This window comes from Pteropus alecto, unplaced genomic scaffold (genome assembly GCF_000325575.1).
Source record: "Pteropus alecto unplaced genomic scaffold, ASM32557v1 scaffold213, whole genome shotgun sequence".
Classification (NCBI taxonomy): domain Eukaryota; kingdom Metazoa; phylum Chordata; class Mammalia; order Chiroptera; family Pteropodidae; genus Pteropus; species Pteropus alecto.
Genome location: NW_006434829.1, coordinates 6351491 through 6368158, shown reverse-complemented (window position 1 = coordinate 6368158; position 16668 = coordinate 6351491). Strand labels below are relative to the sequence as shown.

At 35.8% G+C, this 16668-nt stretch overlaps 1 protein-coding gene across 6 annotated transcripts in view; it reads left to right on the top strand.

Moving 5' to 3' along the window:
• The window catches only part of ATXN2 (ataxin 2), a 66075-nt gene that overhangs the window by 37783 nt on the left and 11624 nt on the right, over positions 1–16668 (top strand). For 4 of the 6 annotated variants that reach the window (XM_015587928.2, XM_015587925.2, XM_015587927.2 and 1 more), the window contains 6 exons: positions 507–811; positions 1832–1895; positions 2474–2626; positions 2990–3056; positions 13317–13501; positions 13821–13953. In XM_015587928.2, coding sequence (XP_015443414.1) covers positions 507–811; positions 1832–1895; positions 2474–2626; positions 2990–3056; positions 13317–13501; positions 13821–13953 — 907 coding nt within the window. The remainder of the gene's footprint in view (positions 1–506; positions 812–1831; positions 1896–2473; positions 2627–2989; positions 3057–13316; positions 13502–13820; positions 13954–16668) is intronic. The other 2 variants (XM_015587926.2, XM_015587930.2) reach the window with 1 other exon arrangement.

Sequence of the window (16668 nt, the reverse complement as noted above, 5' to 3'; positions counted from 1 at the left end):
CCCTTGAATTTTTAAACATGCTGATTCTTTTGCCTAGATCATTCTCTTTTCCAAACATCCCCTTTCCTAAACATCTTTCACACTTTAGACTAAATGACACTCCCATTGAGAAGCCAGCCTTCTCTTCCTATGTTACTTTTTCCTACAGGATGTCTTCACATTTACCTCATTTTGTTGTGTATGATCTCACCCAGAGGGTAAGCTTTGGGAGGATAGTAACAATTTTGTATTTTCCATACCCAGGCAGGCACAGTTTCTGACATATGGTAGGCACTCAGTAAATATTTAACTTCAGAGGTTAGGACATTTGAGTACTTAGGTGACTATGGCCGTGTTGCATAGACAATCCGTTATTGTCGCCTATATAAAGATGTTACTCTTAAAGTGTGAAAAGGCTTTATTCGATATAGTTTGTGCTTACAAATATTAGTTTGCTTCTGCTCATGGAGAAAACTGATTACTAGAGTTACTTGAAATATTTAAGTATAATTATTTCCTTTTTTTAGTTACAGCCGAGTTCTACTTCTGAATCTATGGATCAACTGCTAAACAAAAATAGAGAGGGAGAAAAATCAAGAGATTTGATCAAAGACAAAATTGAACCAAATGCCAAGGATTCTTTCATTGAAAATAGCAGCAGCAATTGCACCAGTGGCAGCAGCAAGCCGAATAGCCCCAGCATTTCCCCCTCAATCCTCAGTAACACGGAGCACAAGAGGGGACCTGAAGTCACATCCCAAGGGGTTCAGACTTCCAGTCCAGGATGTAAACAAGAGAAAGATGATAAAGAAGAGAAGAAAGACGCAGCTGAGTGAGTAAACCTAGCATTCAACACATGCCTTTACTTTTTTCCTAAGGTGTCCAGAGCTTTCTAATTCAAGAATATCTGGACTTTTAAATGGTTTTATAAGTAGTTCTCAACTTAGAAATAACTGGTCTAAACAAATGACATCTTAAGTAAATTAGGTCATTGTACCCTATACTCTTCTTCCCTCCCCTATTTTTGCACCCCATGGCGAAAAAAGGGGGGGGCATAAATTAAGAAAGCCTTTTTCTGTAAATGTACAGGGGATTGAAAAATTAATGGATTTTGCGACCTATATCCCCTGAATGTTGGTCATTATCGATCTCCTGGCTGTGCCGCTAGGATTAAAAACTGCCACTACCATCAAGAGAGAGAAGTATCTGGTTCCTCTACGTGGAATTTAACATATTTTCCACGAGAAACAATGTTTTAGTTAATGGTTAGATTTTTTAAGGTAGACTTAATTCTGTATGTCCAATATATTACCAATTCAATGGACTATATAGTCTAGCCTCAGACTCACCTCAGCACCATTGCTTTATTTGTTCTGGGTTCCGTCGGAATGCAGTGTGTTGATAAGTTGGAGAATGCTTATTCTTGATTTGAGACAAAACTTTTTTTTTAGTCATACTTTTTCCCAAGGTATGCCATGTAGGAAACACTGTCATATTAAAAAATACTGCATGCTAGAAAATTAGTGTATTAAGGATCGCTTTTAAGGTTATTTTATAAGGGGCTACTGTCTTTTCACTTAAAGTATTTGTTAATTGCCTTTGAGAGAAGTATTACATATTATGCTTTTAAAAATAATTTGTCCTTTTTTGGCCAGTCTTCATTAGATTGAGTGGGAAATACAGATGTGTGTGTGTGTTCTAATGAAGAGGATCAATGATCTTCTAGTGAGAATTGTTTAAAAGTACTATATGTTTAGCGATTTAAAAAAAAACCTGTCAGGTATAGAAGACTTTAGAGAAACATAAGTTTCATGCAGGTTTCACTGCCCTTTATATTTTTGTTCTGGTTTAGGCAAGTAAGGAAATCAACATTGAATCCCAATGCAAAGGAGTTCAACCCTCGTTCTTTTTCTCAGGTAAGTTTATTTCCTCTTTGAAGTAATCTAGTCTCTCAAGAAATAAATTTATTATTAGTAGTAATATTCCTTTTTCTCATACCTAACATCTAAATTCAGTTAAAATATGCTTTTAAGTTCCTTTTTTCTTATAGTCATTAATGAATATTTTTGAGGCATAGAAAAGATCCTTGTTTTGTCTTCAGTTAGATGTGAGCTAGGACAAATCTTTCAGTCTTTTTAAGAATTTGAAAATGGTTAGCTAGCTAGGCTCTCAGATTCATAGATGACACTGTTATTGTTATTCCACTGAGTTTGTAAGAAGATTAATTTATTTTTTAATCTTTTTAAAGTACTCCAGTTCTTTAAAAGTCACTACTACTATTTTTAATAGTATTATTGATTAATTGACAAAATTTTACTTTAACTTTCTACCAAAGTATTTTTTCTTTTATTTGAAACATGTGAAAGTTATTTTGGTAAGTTTTTTTTCCCTGTTAAAAGAGACTCATTAAAAAAAGTAAAACTTAGAAAATCAGTCCTCAAATTGCAGTAATAGTTAGCTTTTCACCTTAAGATAGTTACTTTTGTTTTTGTAGCCAAAGCCTTCTACCACCCCAACTTCGCCTCGTCCTCAAGCACAACCTAGCCCATCTATGGTGGGTCATCAGCAGCCAACTCCAGTTTATACTCAGCCTGTTTGTTTTGCACCAAATATGATGTATCCAGTCCCAGTGAGCCCAGGCGTGCAAGTAAGTCATAAAATTTGATATCTATTCACCCTTCTTAGCTATTTGTATTTGACTTCAAGTATTCCGTAGATATGTGGTGACTTGAGGCAGTGAGTATACAAGTATTTGATAAGGGGAGGCATGGCAGTAGTGTGGTTAATATAAAGACCTAAGTCTGAGAATATGTTCTGGTGAGAGAGATGTTTTAGATTTATTGTAGTTTGGGATTTGTCTTTTTAGCTATGGATGTGATTTTATTTTTTAATGACTCAGAATCAGGAGGCCACAGAGCTAGCTCTCTAGCAATATACAACTAAGAGAGAGTGGTAAAATATGTTCTTATTTTCTTGAGAGGCTAATCATCATTTTTTTTAATTCCTCAAGCCTTTATATCCTATACCTATGACGCCCATGCCAGTGAATCAAGCCAAGACATATAGAGCAGGTAAAGGTGAGAATAATCCTGCCTGTGTTTGCCTGTAGTCTGCATGCTGCATGAATTAAGAAACTTGATTTGTAATGAAGAAATATTTGTGGTTCAGCTTTGACTTTTGATGACCAACATAAGGTAGTCACATGCATTTTTGTAAACAAAAACGGGGAGAAATAGTTATGATTGTTCAGAATATTTAAAACAGTAGTTGCATTTTGAAGTTTTCAGTGTTAAATTTGAAGGGGAAGGTTTGCTAAGTTAATTTACCAAGGTCCCAGATTTCTCACTTTATAATGTACAATCCACCCCCCAAAATCCAGAATTTCTTTTAAAGCAGAGGGCAGCTCACTTTAGAAACCATCAAAATCCTACTAGAGGGATGTTTCCTCATATTTAAAATAAGTATTTTATAATCTAGTATTCTATGTTTGTGTGATTAAAGAGACTTTATAGAAAAAAAGATTTAAAGGAAATCTCTCTGCTAAAGAGTTCCCTTTTTTTTGCTGTTCAGGTAATTGGGAACAATTAATTACTATCATTTTATTGAGAAACAATAAAAAGTTGAATGATTTGTATAAAAAAGACATTTCTCAATGCCTAATATCCTCCTGACATAAAAATTTCACTTCTTACATTAATAAGCTTTCTTCAGTGTTTGAAGTAATCATAATTTTGTGGGTGTTAATAATTAAAAAAATTTTTCCCCAGCTTTATTGAAATACAATAGATAATTAGTTGCTTGTATTTACATTGTATAATTCAGTGCGTTTTTTTTTTTAAATTATAGTTGGTATACAATAATATATTAGTTTCAATTGTATACCATAGTGATTAAAGATCTATATAACCCACAAAGTGATCACCCCACTAAATTTAGTGCCCCTCTTCCCCCCTTACATATGTATTACGACATTGTTAACTATTTTCTTATGCTATACTTTATATCTTCATGTCCATTTTGGAACTATTCATTTGTCCTTCTTAATCGCTTTGCTCCTTTTCGATCCTCCCAAATCCCCTTTCCATCTGGTAGCTCTCAAAATATTCTCTATATCTCTGAGTTTATTTCTGCTTTTGTTGTTGTTGTTGATGATTTTGTTCTTTAGCGTACACATGTATGTGAAATCTTGTGATATTTGTCTTTATCTAATTTACTTCATTCAGTGTATTACCCTCTAGATCCATCAAGGCAATATCTTTTTCCATCCTCTTTCTTTTAGTCTGTGTGTGTCTTTTAATCTGAAGTGAGTCTCTTGTAGGCAGCACGTATATAGGTCTTGTTTTCTTATTCATTCAGCCACTCTATCTTTTAGTTGGAGCACTTAATTCTTTTCCATCTGAGGTACTTGTTGATAGGAATGTAATTATTACCATTCTTTTTTCATGTTTTTGATACATGTTTTTTCTTCTTTAAAGAAGTCTTTCCAACATTTCCTATAATACTGGCTTGGTGTTGATAAATTCCTTTAGCTTATTTTTGTCTGAGAAGCTCTTTATCTGTCCTTCAACTCTAAATCATAGCTTTACTGGTTAAAGTATTCTGGGTTTTCATCATGTTGAATATTTTGTGCCAAGCCCTTCTGTCCTAATTAGTTTCTTTTGAGAAATCAGCTGCCAGTCTTACAGGTGCGCCCTTGTAGGTAACTAACTGCTTTTCTCTTGCTGCTTTTAAGATTCTCTCTTTGTATTTAACCTTTGACATTTTAATTATAATGTGCCTTGGTATGGGCCTTTTGGGGTTCATCTTTTTGGGACACTCTGAACTTCTTGGGGTTGTATGTCTGTTTCCTTCACCAGATTAGGGGTGTTTTCCATCATTATTTCTTCAAATAGCTCTTCAACTTCTTGTTTTCCTTCAGGTAGCCCTACTAAATGGATATTTTTACATTAAATTGTGTCCCATAGGCTTCTTAAATTATTATTATAATCTCGGCTTCTTTTATCTTGCCTTTCTGGTTGAGTGCCCTTGGCTTTCCCATCCTCTCTATTGGTGCTTCGATCCTCTTCTTCATCCACTCTGTTCAGATTCCCTCTAATATACTCTTCATTTCAGATAATGTGTTCTTCATTTCTGACTGGTTCCTTTTTACAATTTCCATTTTCATTTTTATGTTTTTTATCTCTTTAAGTTCTCACTGAGTCATATACCCTTCTAAGGTCATTAGAGCATCTTTATAACCAGTGTTTTGAACTCCACATCTGTTAAATTGCTTGACTCTATTATTCCTGGATCTCTGTTCTCTAATATGGTTTCTGCTTGTTTTCCCACTTGGCTGCCTTTTTGTGACTCACATCTGTTAATAAGAAAAGCTCCTAAGTCTCCTGTCTTATTAGCGTGGCTTTGTGTAGTAGGTGTCCAGTGGCACAGTCTTGAGAGGGGTTCAGCTCTAGGCCAAGTTTAGCTCTAGCCTGTGTCCTTCCAGGGCTACCTGTTAAGATTCAGCAAGCAATCCACAGATGCTGTGCTTACAGTTGCCTCAAGAGGCCACTCCAGAAACTGAGGTTAGCTGCCAACAGTTTGAGTCTTGGAGTTGGCTCAACAAGGAGCACAGGACTCCCCGAGGACACAACTGAATGTGGCTTGGGCGGGGCTGTGAGTTGAGGGAGGTGGAGTTTCAGGGAATCCTCTGGGCAGAGCAACCTCTTTCACCCAGTTTGATGACGGCTCAGCTATGGCAGAGCACCGTGTCCACACATTGGGAGTGGGGAGGGCTCCACAAAGGACAGTGGATACCTCCAGTACTTCTGCCCAGGAGAGAGCCTCGCCTCCAGCCCTTGCTCCAACAACTCAGTGTCCCCCTGTAAGTCCTTGGTATCCCCCGGTGCTGGTGCTCGGGACAAGCAGGACCATCAGCATGAAAGTCTGGTTGTGGACACAGCCCCTTTAAGAGGCATCTGCAACTGCCACAGCCTCTGTCCCACTCAGCCGCTCAAACCAGGCAGCCTAGCATCCTCGCCCCATCCTACCTTCTGCCATTGCAGGGTGATTTTTTATTTCTCTCCCTCGTCGTAGGGCTTCTGTTCGTCTATATTCCCAGGCGACCTTGCTTGCTCTTAGCTCCGTGTTTCTGTCACAGCTTTGATTTGGTTGCAAGAGGGATGAACAAAGCCTGTATCATCTATGCCATTTTTTCCACCTCCCAATAATTAAAACTTTTAATGGTTTTTGTTTGTTTTTACACATATGATATCCTTTATCTTAGGTATAGGAAGAACTCTGCCTTAGATAATGAAGTTGTCTAGTTATAGGATTAATCTTATGCTGAAGGCTTGAAAAATTCAGGGAAGAAAAAGTTTTTTTGTGTGTGTATGTCTCTTTGAATGAGGTCAATGTTAAGATGTTGATATGTTGCTACCTGGTGTTGCTATTTTAATGATTTTTTTTTTTTTGAAACAATGCAATGGGAATGTTTTTATGTTAAAATATAAAAGATTCTTGCAGTCAGAGAAAGCACTACAGTATATCTCTGATGTGAGAAGTGTACTTTAGCTTCAGGAGGCACTGTAATTTTAATAGAGGAGAAATTATATTCTGAGGGTATCTTAGTTTTATAGCAGTATTTCTAATAAGATAGACCAGGCAACCCAAGAAGAACATCAGCTGTGAATACGTGCTATGCTAAGAATGTAGGAAGTGAGTAGATACTGGCTTTGTCCATCATTCCTATTGAGATTTTGTCATATTTACTTCAACTGTGATTTGTTTCTTTGCTTAAGTATTTAAAACAAATCCCAGCCATCATACCATTTCATACCTCCATGCTTAGTGTCTATCTTTTAAAATTATGGAAATTTTTCTTAGGTAGCCGGATTGGTTAAAGGCTCAGGTGGTCATAGCCTGATTCTCCCCTCCCCAATTATAAAGTTTTCTATTAATCTTTCATGTAATTCATTGATGATTGATGATTAACATCATTTTTTAAATTAGGGCTGTATTTCTCAAATTTTAGTATGCATCAGAATTACTTGTAAAGTTTGTTAAAAACACAGATTACTTAGCCCCATCCCCAGAGTTTACAATTCAGTGGATTTGGGACATAGCCTGAGAATTTACATTTCTAGTGCTGCAATTTATAAAATCAGTTCCCAGGTGATGCTCTTAATCTAGGACCATACTTTGAAAATAACTGCAATTACAAGTTTGAAAACGATGATTTCTTGAATTCATTCTGTAAGGGACAGTTCTTTTCAACTAGGGCTATTTAGTTACCCTGAAATAGTTTGTGCAGAAAAGTAAGGATAAATGCTTAGGTTTAAGTGCTTAAAATTGACCAAAATACTGATTTTCAGTGAGGAGTTGGTGCCCTTGTTACTTGCAGTAGAGTTCAGTGAAATTGTTTTTGGGTTATTTTTTTTTTAAGAATGAGTGGAGCTCTCCCTTTTATTTTTAAAAAATTACAAATGGATTTTCATGTACTTTTATATGTTTATTGTGTTTCACTCAATTATTTTTGCCGCTCCCATTGTCTTGTCTTTAATAAATGGCAATCCCTTCAGATTGGCTCCTGTATCATTTTGGTACTAATTTGTTTTTGGTAGCTTCCTTATGTTCTGACAGCTTCCTTATTTTCTGCTACAAATAAGGTGTCTCAGGCTAATCTTTCTAGCCCCAGACCTGAATCAGTATTCCTTCAAGGAACCCTGATTCTTCTTGCTAGGAAGTAGTATTTAGAAACCATTTTCTGGTCATTGAATATGTTCATTGCTGTTGAATTACTGCTTCTGGGCCTTTTCAGAAGGCAAACCTAGGAAATACCACTTTTTTTTCTTTTCAAAAATCCACATTGATATATCCAACTCAACTTAGCATTGCAAGATTTTTACTGTGACTTTTTGCTCCCATCTCTTATTCTTTTACACTGAAAGCCTTGTAAAAATTGTGACTCTGTTATCTGTCTTTTAACATATTACCACAAAATTTAGCTTCCTAAAACAACATATATCCTTCCACACAGTTTCTGAGGGTCAGCTTAGCAGGGTGGTTCTGCCTCACAGTCTCTTAGGAAGTTTCAGAAAATATGCTGGCTAGACCTGCAGTTATCTGAAGGATTAACTAAGGCTGAAGGATCTGCTTCCAGATTTCAGAGCTGTTGGCAGAATAGTGCTGGTCATAACATGGCAGCTGGCTTCTCCCAAAATGGGTATTGAGAGAGAAACTGACCTAAATGAAAGCTGCAATATGTTTTACAACTTAACCTTTGAAATGACATATAACATCTGCCATATGCTATAGGTCAGCAGGCCCCAGCATATTTGGCACCAGGGACCCGTGCTCTTAAGAGAATCTAATGCCTGAGGAGCAGCTAAAATTACATATGAAGCTTTGCTCGCTCTCCCGCCGCTCACCTCCTGCTGTGCGGCCTGGTTCCTAACAGGCCATGGACCAGAACTGGTGCACGCCCAGGTGTTGTGGACCACTTCTATAGGTCACACAGAGCAAACCTGGTATGGTATGGGAGGGGACTACACTAGGGTGTGAATACCAGGAAGCAGATCATTGGGGCCATCTTAGAGACTGGCTTATTTACATTTTTCTATAATATGTATAAAATAGTTTCAAAATATTTGTTCTCTGATTGTTACACTATTTACTAGTAACATGAACAGTTGATTAACACATGCTTTGTATGTTACATATATTATATACTGTATTCTTACAATAAAGTTAGCTAGAGAAAAGAATGTTATTAAGAAAATCATAAGGAAAATTCATTTACAGTATTTATTGGAAAAAATTGTAAGTAAGTGTCTGGGCAGTTCAAACCCATGTTGTCCAGGAGTCAACTATATTGTTATAATTGTTCTATTTTGTTGTTGTTGATCTCATACTATGCCTAATCTATAAATTAAACTTTATCATAGGTATGTCTGTATAGGAAAAAACATAGTATGTATAGGTAGGGTTAACTACTCTCCACGGTTTCAGGCATTCACTGGGGGAAGGTCTCAGAATGTGTCTCCTGTGGATGGGGTGGCTACTGGGTTTCAGTGTGTATATTTTAAGAGTTGTAGACTCTTTTTAAAATCATAGTTAATAGTATACCTTTGTTCACAGCTAAAAAATCGATTATTCCTTGCTTATTAAATATCCAAAGTACAAATATCTGTTATTTTATATTTTTTTAATAGTTGGCTTATTCGAGCTACAATCCAAAGTTCACACCTTTTGATTGATATAGCTCTCTTAATAAATCTCTTAAAGTTTTCTCCTTCGCACCTGTTTAAATCTAGCTCGTTTGTCGTTTATTTCCCACCATCCGAATTTTGTGGACTTCATCCCTGTGGTGTTGTGTAAAGTGGTCCTCTGCCCCTTGTAATCTTTGTAAACTGATAGTAGATAAAGAGAGGTATGATAGGATTAGGTGGTGTTTTTTTAAAAACTTAATCTGGAATGTTTTAACAACGTGCATATTTTCACTAAGAGTTATGTAATTTTCTTGTCATCTCTCTTTTTTGTGATAGTAAGAATAACTTGGCCAGACCTTTCCTGCCAGCTCTTCACTGTTTGTTTTAGCAGCCATTGATGATGATTTTCTAACCCTAGATCCATTATTTCATTAAAGGTTTGCAACATGGTAACAATTTTTCTATCATCCATTCTTCAGTGATTAACTGGAATATTTCTGTAAAGAAAAACTGTATCTTGTCAAACTATTTAGTTACCATGATGAATAGTTTGTGCAATAAAGGCAACTAAAATGCCATTATTTCCAGGCAATTCTCAAAATGAGTTGATTTCTTATTATCCTCTACAGGTTGACTATTTAGGGTTTGTTGTTATATAAGTATGAACTCATGCATTTTAACATTCAATTTGACAGTTGGCATTTTTATCTGAATTACATTATATTAAAAAAAAAAATAATGGGAGAATTGCTGTCTTTATATTGAGTCTCCCTCTCCGAGAACAAATTATGCCTTTCCTCTTGTTTAAATCTGCTTCTGTATCTTCAGTAGTGTTTTTAAGTTTCTCTTAAAGGTTTTGTGTGTTTCCTCAGTTTATGCTTTGGACATATGCTTTTTGTTGTTAAATGTTAATATAAACCAGGATCATCTTTTCCATTGCATCTTCTAAGTAGTTACTTATAAAGTGAGTTTATGAAATACCATATATAAAGACTATTGATATTTTTATGTTAATTTTATATTCTGCTGCTTGTCAAATAACTGGCAAAGTCAAGGACTTGCTTCTGAAATGCAACCATGGATTGTATAGGGCACATATATCTTTCCTGCATGAAGTAGGACCTTTGCACAAAACTACCTGTGTCTTCTTGGTACATAAGCAGTGTTATCTCTTGTAACCTGCGAGAAAAATTGAGTTGTGTTTGAAAATATGCCAAAGTCAAGGACTTGATAAAGCAGAATTTCTTAGCATTGGCACTGTTGACGTTTTGGGACAGATCTTTGAGTAGCAAGGTGGTGTTTTGTGAATTGTAGGCTATTTATTAGCATCCCTGGCCTCTACCCGGCCTCTACCCATTCGATGCTGGTAGTAACCTCTCCTCCCAATTGTGACAACCAAAAATGTCTCCAGACATTGCCAAATGTCTCTTCGAAGGCAGAATTACTCTCAGTTGAAAACCATTGACATAAGGAAATGGCTAAAGTTTGGTTCATTTAAATTGTAGTTTTAAGATTAAGATAGATAGATCCAATTTAGGGGGAAAAAACACCACCATAAAACCAAGTATGTCTCTGGTATGCATGCATATGCATATATGTAAATGAATAGAAGATAATCTAGAAGGGCGCATACAGTGGTTGCTGTTGGGAAAGAGAATCGAATGCAGATGAATGCAGAAGGACAATTTTGTATTGTTGAACTTTTTATCTTTTTGTTACCTGGGAGATCCTCTCCCAGGGAGTCATCCAGGTTCTTGATGTCTCAAACAAAGAATTGAGCAAGACACCGAAATACAGCAGAAAAAAGCTTTATTAGAAGAGAAAGTACACTTCCAGACGTGGAAGCGGGCCTGAGCAAGAGAAGGGTAGCTCAAAAGGCCTGGTGACAAAGCCTTTGGGGTTTTTATTCCTATTTGCTGTGGGTGGTTACTTTTCTTAGAGAGATGGGCTTCCTTGATTGACAAGACTCAGTGATTGATCATATGATTTCTGCGTGTGTTCGTTCCCAGAATTCAGTCTGTTATAATGACATTAATGAATTTCCAGGCTTATGCATCATATTGTAATGATGGTAAAATGAGGTTCAGGTGAGTTGAAGGTTGTTGGGGTCTTCATTGAACAAGTGCAAGTGACTGGCTTAAACCTGGTACCTGTTCTCTGCTGACTTGTTTCTTTGTAGAAGTTACTTTAAGCCTAAAAATACCTTCTGGCTGGCTTAATTGTGGGAGGATTAGGACGGACCCCTTCTAGAATAGGATGACCTCAGTGTCTTTGCAGGCAGACCCGAAACCCCCTACTACTCCTGCCTAATTCTTTTCTAAGAGCTATGAACCCCTTATTATTAGTATAAATGTGTTTAATAGATATCTTTCCCTTTCTGCCTCAGTCAAGGTGGGATCTTGGGTTTCTTGCTGAAGCGCCGCCTCAGTCCCTAGACAAGGAAAAGAAGATATATGAACTTGTTATTTAATTCCTATATCTATTAATTTCTATTATTGATTTGCCTATTAAGTGAGTAAAGGGAAACAGGCTTGGTGATTATATTTCTTAAAGAGCGAAAAAGACCATTGGTCTAAAGTCCCTTCCCCTCTCAGACTCTAAGGGCCCTGTCTAGCCTAACACCATTTCTGCTAACAGTGGGCCAGTGACCTTTATCAGTAGCCAGAGGATCTGAGTCACCAGTTTCGGGACAGTTATTGGGATTTGAGGGAGAGGGCCTTTTTTCTAAAGAAAGGATGAAAGAAAACTTAACTAGGTTTACTAAAAAGATTAAGAACTCTGCAAGAGATGTCCTTTTTCATTTCCTGCTAAAATATTAAGAATTTTACAAGTGATGTCCTGTGTCATTTTGAGATTGTAGTCTAGCATTTTTTGTAACTAGGATTTTTAATTTTTAAAAGACGATAAACCTGACTGGCCTTTTAAATCTTTTTTAATATGTGAGAGTCATCATCAAGGATCAAAAGAAATGATAATAGGTTAAATTCAATGAGCTTAACTAGCCAAACTTTTATTTGATAAAAATGATACTTGATTTTGGGGTGGCCTTTCTTTACTAAAAGGATATGCTTTTCAATATGGGGCATCTCAAGATTAAATTCAGAAAAATGTTACTTTATTTCTTCTGTTTTCGAGTTAAAACAGTATGTAACTGGCTCTCTCAAATTTCAGCAACAATTACTACATTTTTAGCAAAAAATTTAAAATAAAACCAAATTCTCCCTCTAAATTAGTACTTACTTGTATAAATAGTTCTGATGATTTTATGAGCATACCAAGTTTTACTTTCTCTGTGCCTTATTACAGCCTTTGGCTGTAAGCAGTGATTCGTGATTCCTTCCCTCAAGTGGCTTGGTTAGCATCGCACCTTAACCCATCATAGGAAACACTGCCATAGTAGACATGTGAGGAAAAGGTAGACAGCTTGCAGCTAGCTCTTTTAGGGGGAACTAGGAAAGACATTATAGAGAAATTGACAGTTGAGCAAAAATCTTACCTTGAGCTTTAACAGCGGGAAGACCATAGGTAGAAATCTGTGCGGAATAATAAAAGACAAAGTAAGTTTTTAAAAGAGCTATTATTTGGAATTCTGCTACATGATAGTGTGTGATGCTATGTTTGAGAAAGGCCAAGAAGTTGTGGAAGAATTCAGTGGTGGGAAATTAAGAAATGTGGCATTAAGATTAGTGTTTGGTCTGTTTTGGCTTTTTTGTTACATGTTATTTTTTCTTTTTGTTTTTGTTTTTAATAAATCCAATGTCCTCTAGTAAGTGGCATTATTTGGTGTATAAAACAAGTTATTATTTGAAAAATAGTATAAAGGAAACATTTCATCGTGCTGCAAGAGTCTGTCACAGGGACTTGATCAAGTTTGGGGATCATCATAAAGGATCTTTCTGAGGAAGTTGCTTTTGAGTTGACACCTGAAGGATGAGTCAGAATTATCAGCAGGAGTGGAGAATCACTGAGGCTAAAGAATAGCATGTGTGATAGGAAGACATCCCAGAAGGCTGAAGTGGAAGCGAGGGTGGTATAACATGGCATTGGAAAGGCAGGCAGGAGGGTCAAATCATACAGAGCTTCATGGACCGTGTTCATTTATTTTGTGCTGTAGAGATGCTTTTTCTAATACTTAGTCATCTTTTTCTGCAGTACCAAATATGCCCCAACAGCGACAAGACCAGCATCATCAGAGCACTATGATGCACCCAGCCTCAGCAGCAGGCCCACCAATCGTGGCCACCCCACCAGCTTATTCCACACAATACGTTGCCTATAGTCCTCAGCAGTTTCCAAATCAGCCTCTTGTTCAGCACGTGCCACATTATCAGTCTCAGGTAAGGCTGCTCTTAATTTTTATTCCATTCAAGTAACTTTTAATTTTAACTTTTAATATGGTAAAGGGGTTTTCCTTTATATCTTGTGCTTTGTGTTATACTGTGGTAGATAGCTAAGGATTTGGGGGACCCTTTAAATATATATTAGAAAGTCATTGGTTGTTTTAAATATTTCAAAGGAAATAGCAAAGAAAAGTTTTAGAATTTTCAGAGTTGTTTTTAGAAGTCTGGAAACCATGGAGTTAAGACATCTAACTAAAATCTCCTTGAGGCTATTTGATATTTTAATGTTTTTCCTTTATTTTTTGTTTGAACACAGCATCCTCATGTCTATAGTCCTGTAATACAGGGTAATGCTAGGATGATGGCACCACCAGCACATGCCCAGCCTGGTTTAGTATCCTCTTCAGCAACTCAGTACGGGGCTCATGAGCAGACGCATGCGATGTATGGTAGGAAACACTTTTGTTTGTCTTTTTCAGTGTGTGTGGGTATTCTTAATTTGTTTTAAAGCTCTGAAAAGATACTGTTTAAGAATAACTTGGCCTTTTATGACATCGAGGGTCAAAAATCTAAAGAGGTGAACCTCTTCTTTCTCTGACCTGTTCTAAGTCTTGGCAAATCATTTCTGCTTCCGTATCTGAAACTCTTCTGTCTTCAAATGTCTCTCCTTTGCCTAAAATATAATGATATGTATATCAGAAAGCAGCATCTCTATGGAGAAAGGTATCTTTCTCCTCTTCCTTAAGAGTATTATCATTTTGATATGCCCCGTGTCTTGCATGAGGCATGCAAGAAAGTTTTACAGTTGTGAAAGCACTCTCCAGCGAGAAATCATTCTGCTTCACCTCTCACTTTGGGGTCACTGGCATTACATATTTTTGTTGCTATTTGTTATAATGCTACTGTGTTTCCGCATCATGCGGTATTTTAAGTGGTCAGAATTGTATAATATTAGATCTGCTTTAGACATTCACACTTCAGATAATCAGTATAAACAGTGGTAAAATGAAAATAAGAAGTACTTTGTAAAATTAAACATATACAAGAATAATTCATGATGATAAGCAAAAATTACCATCTTAGTTTTATAACCAGAGAACTTCGTACAGGTCAATTTAAAAGCTATCTAAAGTTCTAAAATAATACGGTTTTTAATATTGAGAATTTAAAACAAGATTTATACTTATATCTTGTGTAATATAAAATTAATGGGTTGTCCATATTATGTTTTTGAAATGCACCTTTATTACCAGTTACATTAAGATGTAAGTTTTGAACTTTTCTGAGAATTCCTGTATTGTCATTTAGGTTTTCCCACTGACATTTCCTTTTTTGAAGTGGGAGGAAAGAGATTTAAGTTTATTCATACAATTGAAGAGTATACCACTATGAGAATGAAATTACAATTACATCTAACTACATGGACATTTCATTTTTTAAACCTCCTTAAGCTTTTTGAATGACTAAGAATGGAAAGATTTTTTATTTTTTTAACTTTAAATAACAGTTTATAACATTTCGTAGGTTAATAGGAATGAGACTCGCAGCAACAGTCATCCTTCTTGTCACCCATAACCCACTGCATACACTTTCTTCCTGGAGGCATGCTCCTGCCACACAGGTTCACTAATTTTACGTGACTGAGGGTATTATTTTTATAAAATACTTAAGCCTGATCTTAATTTTTTATATGACACTTAAAACTTTTTATTGTGGATTATGCCTTTTAAATAAAAATGATTGCTACATTTTGGAAAACATTTCTTTCAAGAAACCCATTTATAATTTAATTGAAAAATCTTCTGACAGACTGATTTGGCTTATGATTTTGGTTATGATTTCCTGTCATTGGCTTGTCTTCAGTTGTTTTAACCAGAACTGAGTATGTATGAAAAAGCACCATTGATTCCTCACACTGGCTTTTATGCAATTTGTATACATTTCAACAATTTTCCAGTTTGCTAAAGGCTTAGGTGAAAAGTTTATTACGATTGTTTATGTATTTCTGGTGAATACATCATGATTTAACAAGTGAAAAAAAAAACATTTCTTTCCTCTCATTTTCTGGCATACTCCTTTTGGAATAAGATATGAAACTTTTGTCCAAAAATTTTCATTGCTTTTAGAGAATAGCGATTTGTGTACCCATGCATTTGAGACATTATAGTAATATTGTAATGTTGAGCAGAATCTTTCTCCACCGTGCCAACATCTGGCTTGGTCTTTCTGGTGGATGTTCATTGGTTTGAAACAGCCTTACTGGTTTGAAAGAACCTGTACAATAAATACTGTTATTTGAGGCCATTAGTGTTTTGTATAACTACCTTCCTAGAACATATCCATTTGAAAAGCAATTGGCCTTGGACCCTGAAGTCTATTGAAGTGTGAGTAAATAGGAAATACTACAAACAAAACACTAGACCTACTCTCCTGCGAAATCTGGAAGGTACTAGTCATCAGAGCCAGCTCTTTAATGCCGGGAGAAAGTTGCTCAATTAAATCTGAACTATGCACCTATAATTTACATGGGTTGTATTTAATTTATGTCTGTTGAGGACAGGCTAAGAGCAAGGCTGTGGACTTGGTATGATTGTTGCTGGTTAATTAAAGTTCTCTTTTGGATACATCATACCTTAAAAAGAATACTAGAAAATGAATTATTTTGTTCTTTGCTGTCATATGCTATAATTTAATCTGCTAAAGCACGGTCATTAATTCTTCAGTAATTTATTTCAGGTATTTAGATCTTCCAAATCTGAATTTTAAGTACATTATTTTAAATTAAAACTGTTGCATAGTAATGCTAATTGTATATTCATCTCCCTTGAATAGTTTATATTTCATATTCACAAAGGTACCAAATATTTCGAGTATGAATTATGTTTATTTTTAAGCTACATCCTATCTAGATTTTTAAAACTTTTTATGCAAACAAAAGAACATGCACTCAGATGCTGATGACAATTTTATGTCACCTTTTTATCAGTCATTACTTAGTATGGTCATAGCAAAGGCTTTGAGGATAGAAAGGATCACCAATGACTGCAAAACGAGAGTCTGATTATTTTTAAATTTTTGATATATTTAATGTAAATATGTTAACAGATTTACTGAACAATTAAATTATTAGGAGATACATACATATCTATATCTATATAGATATA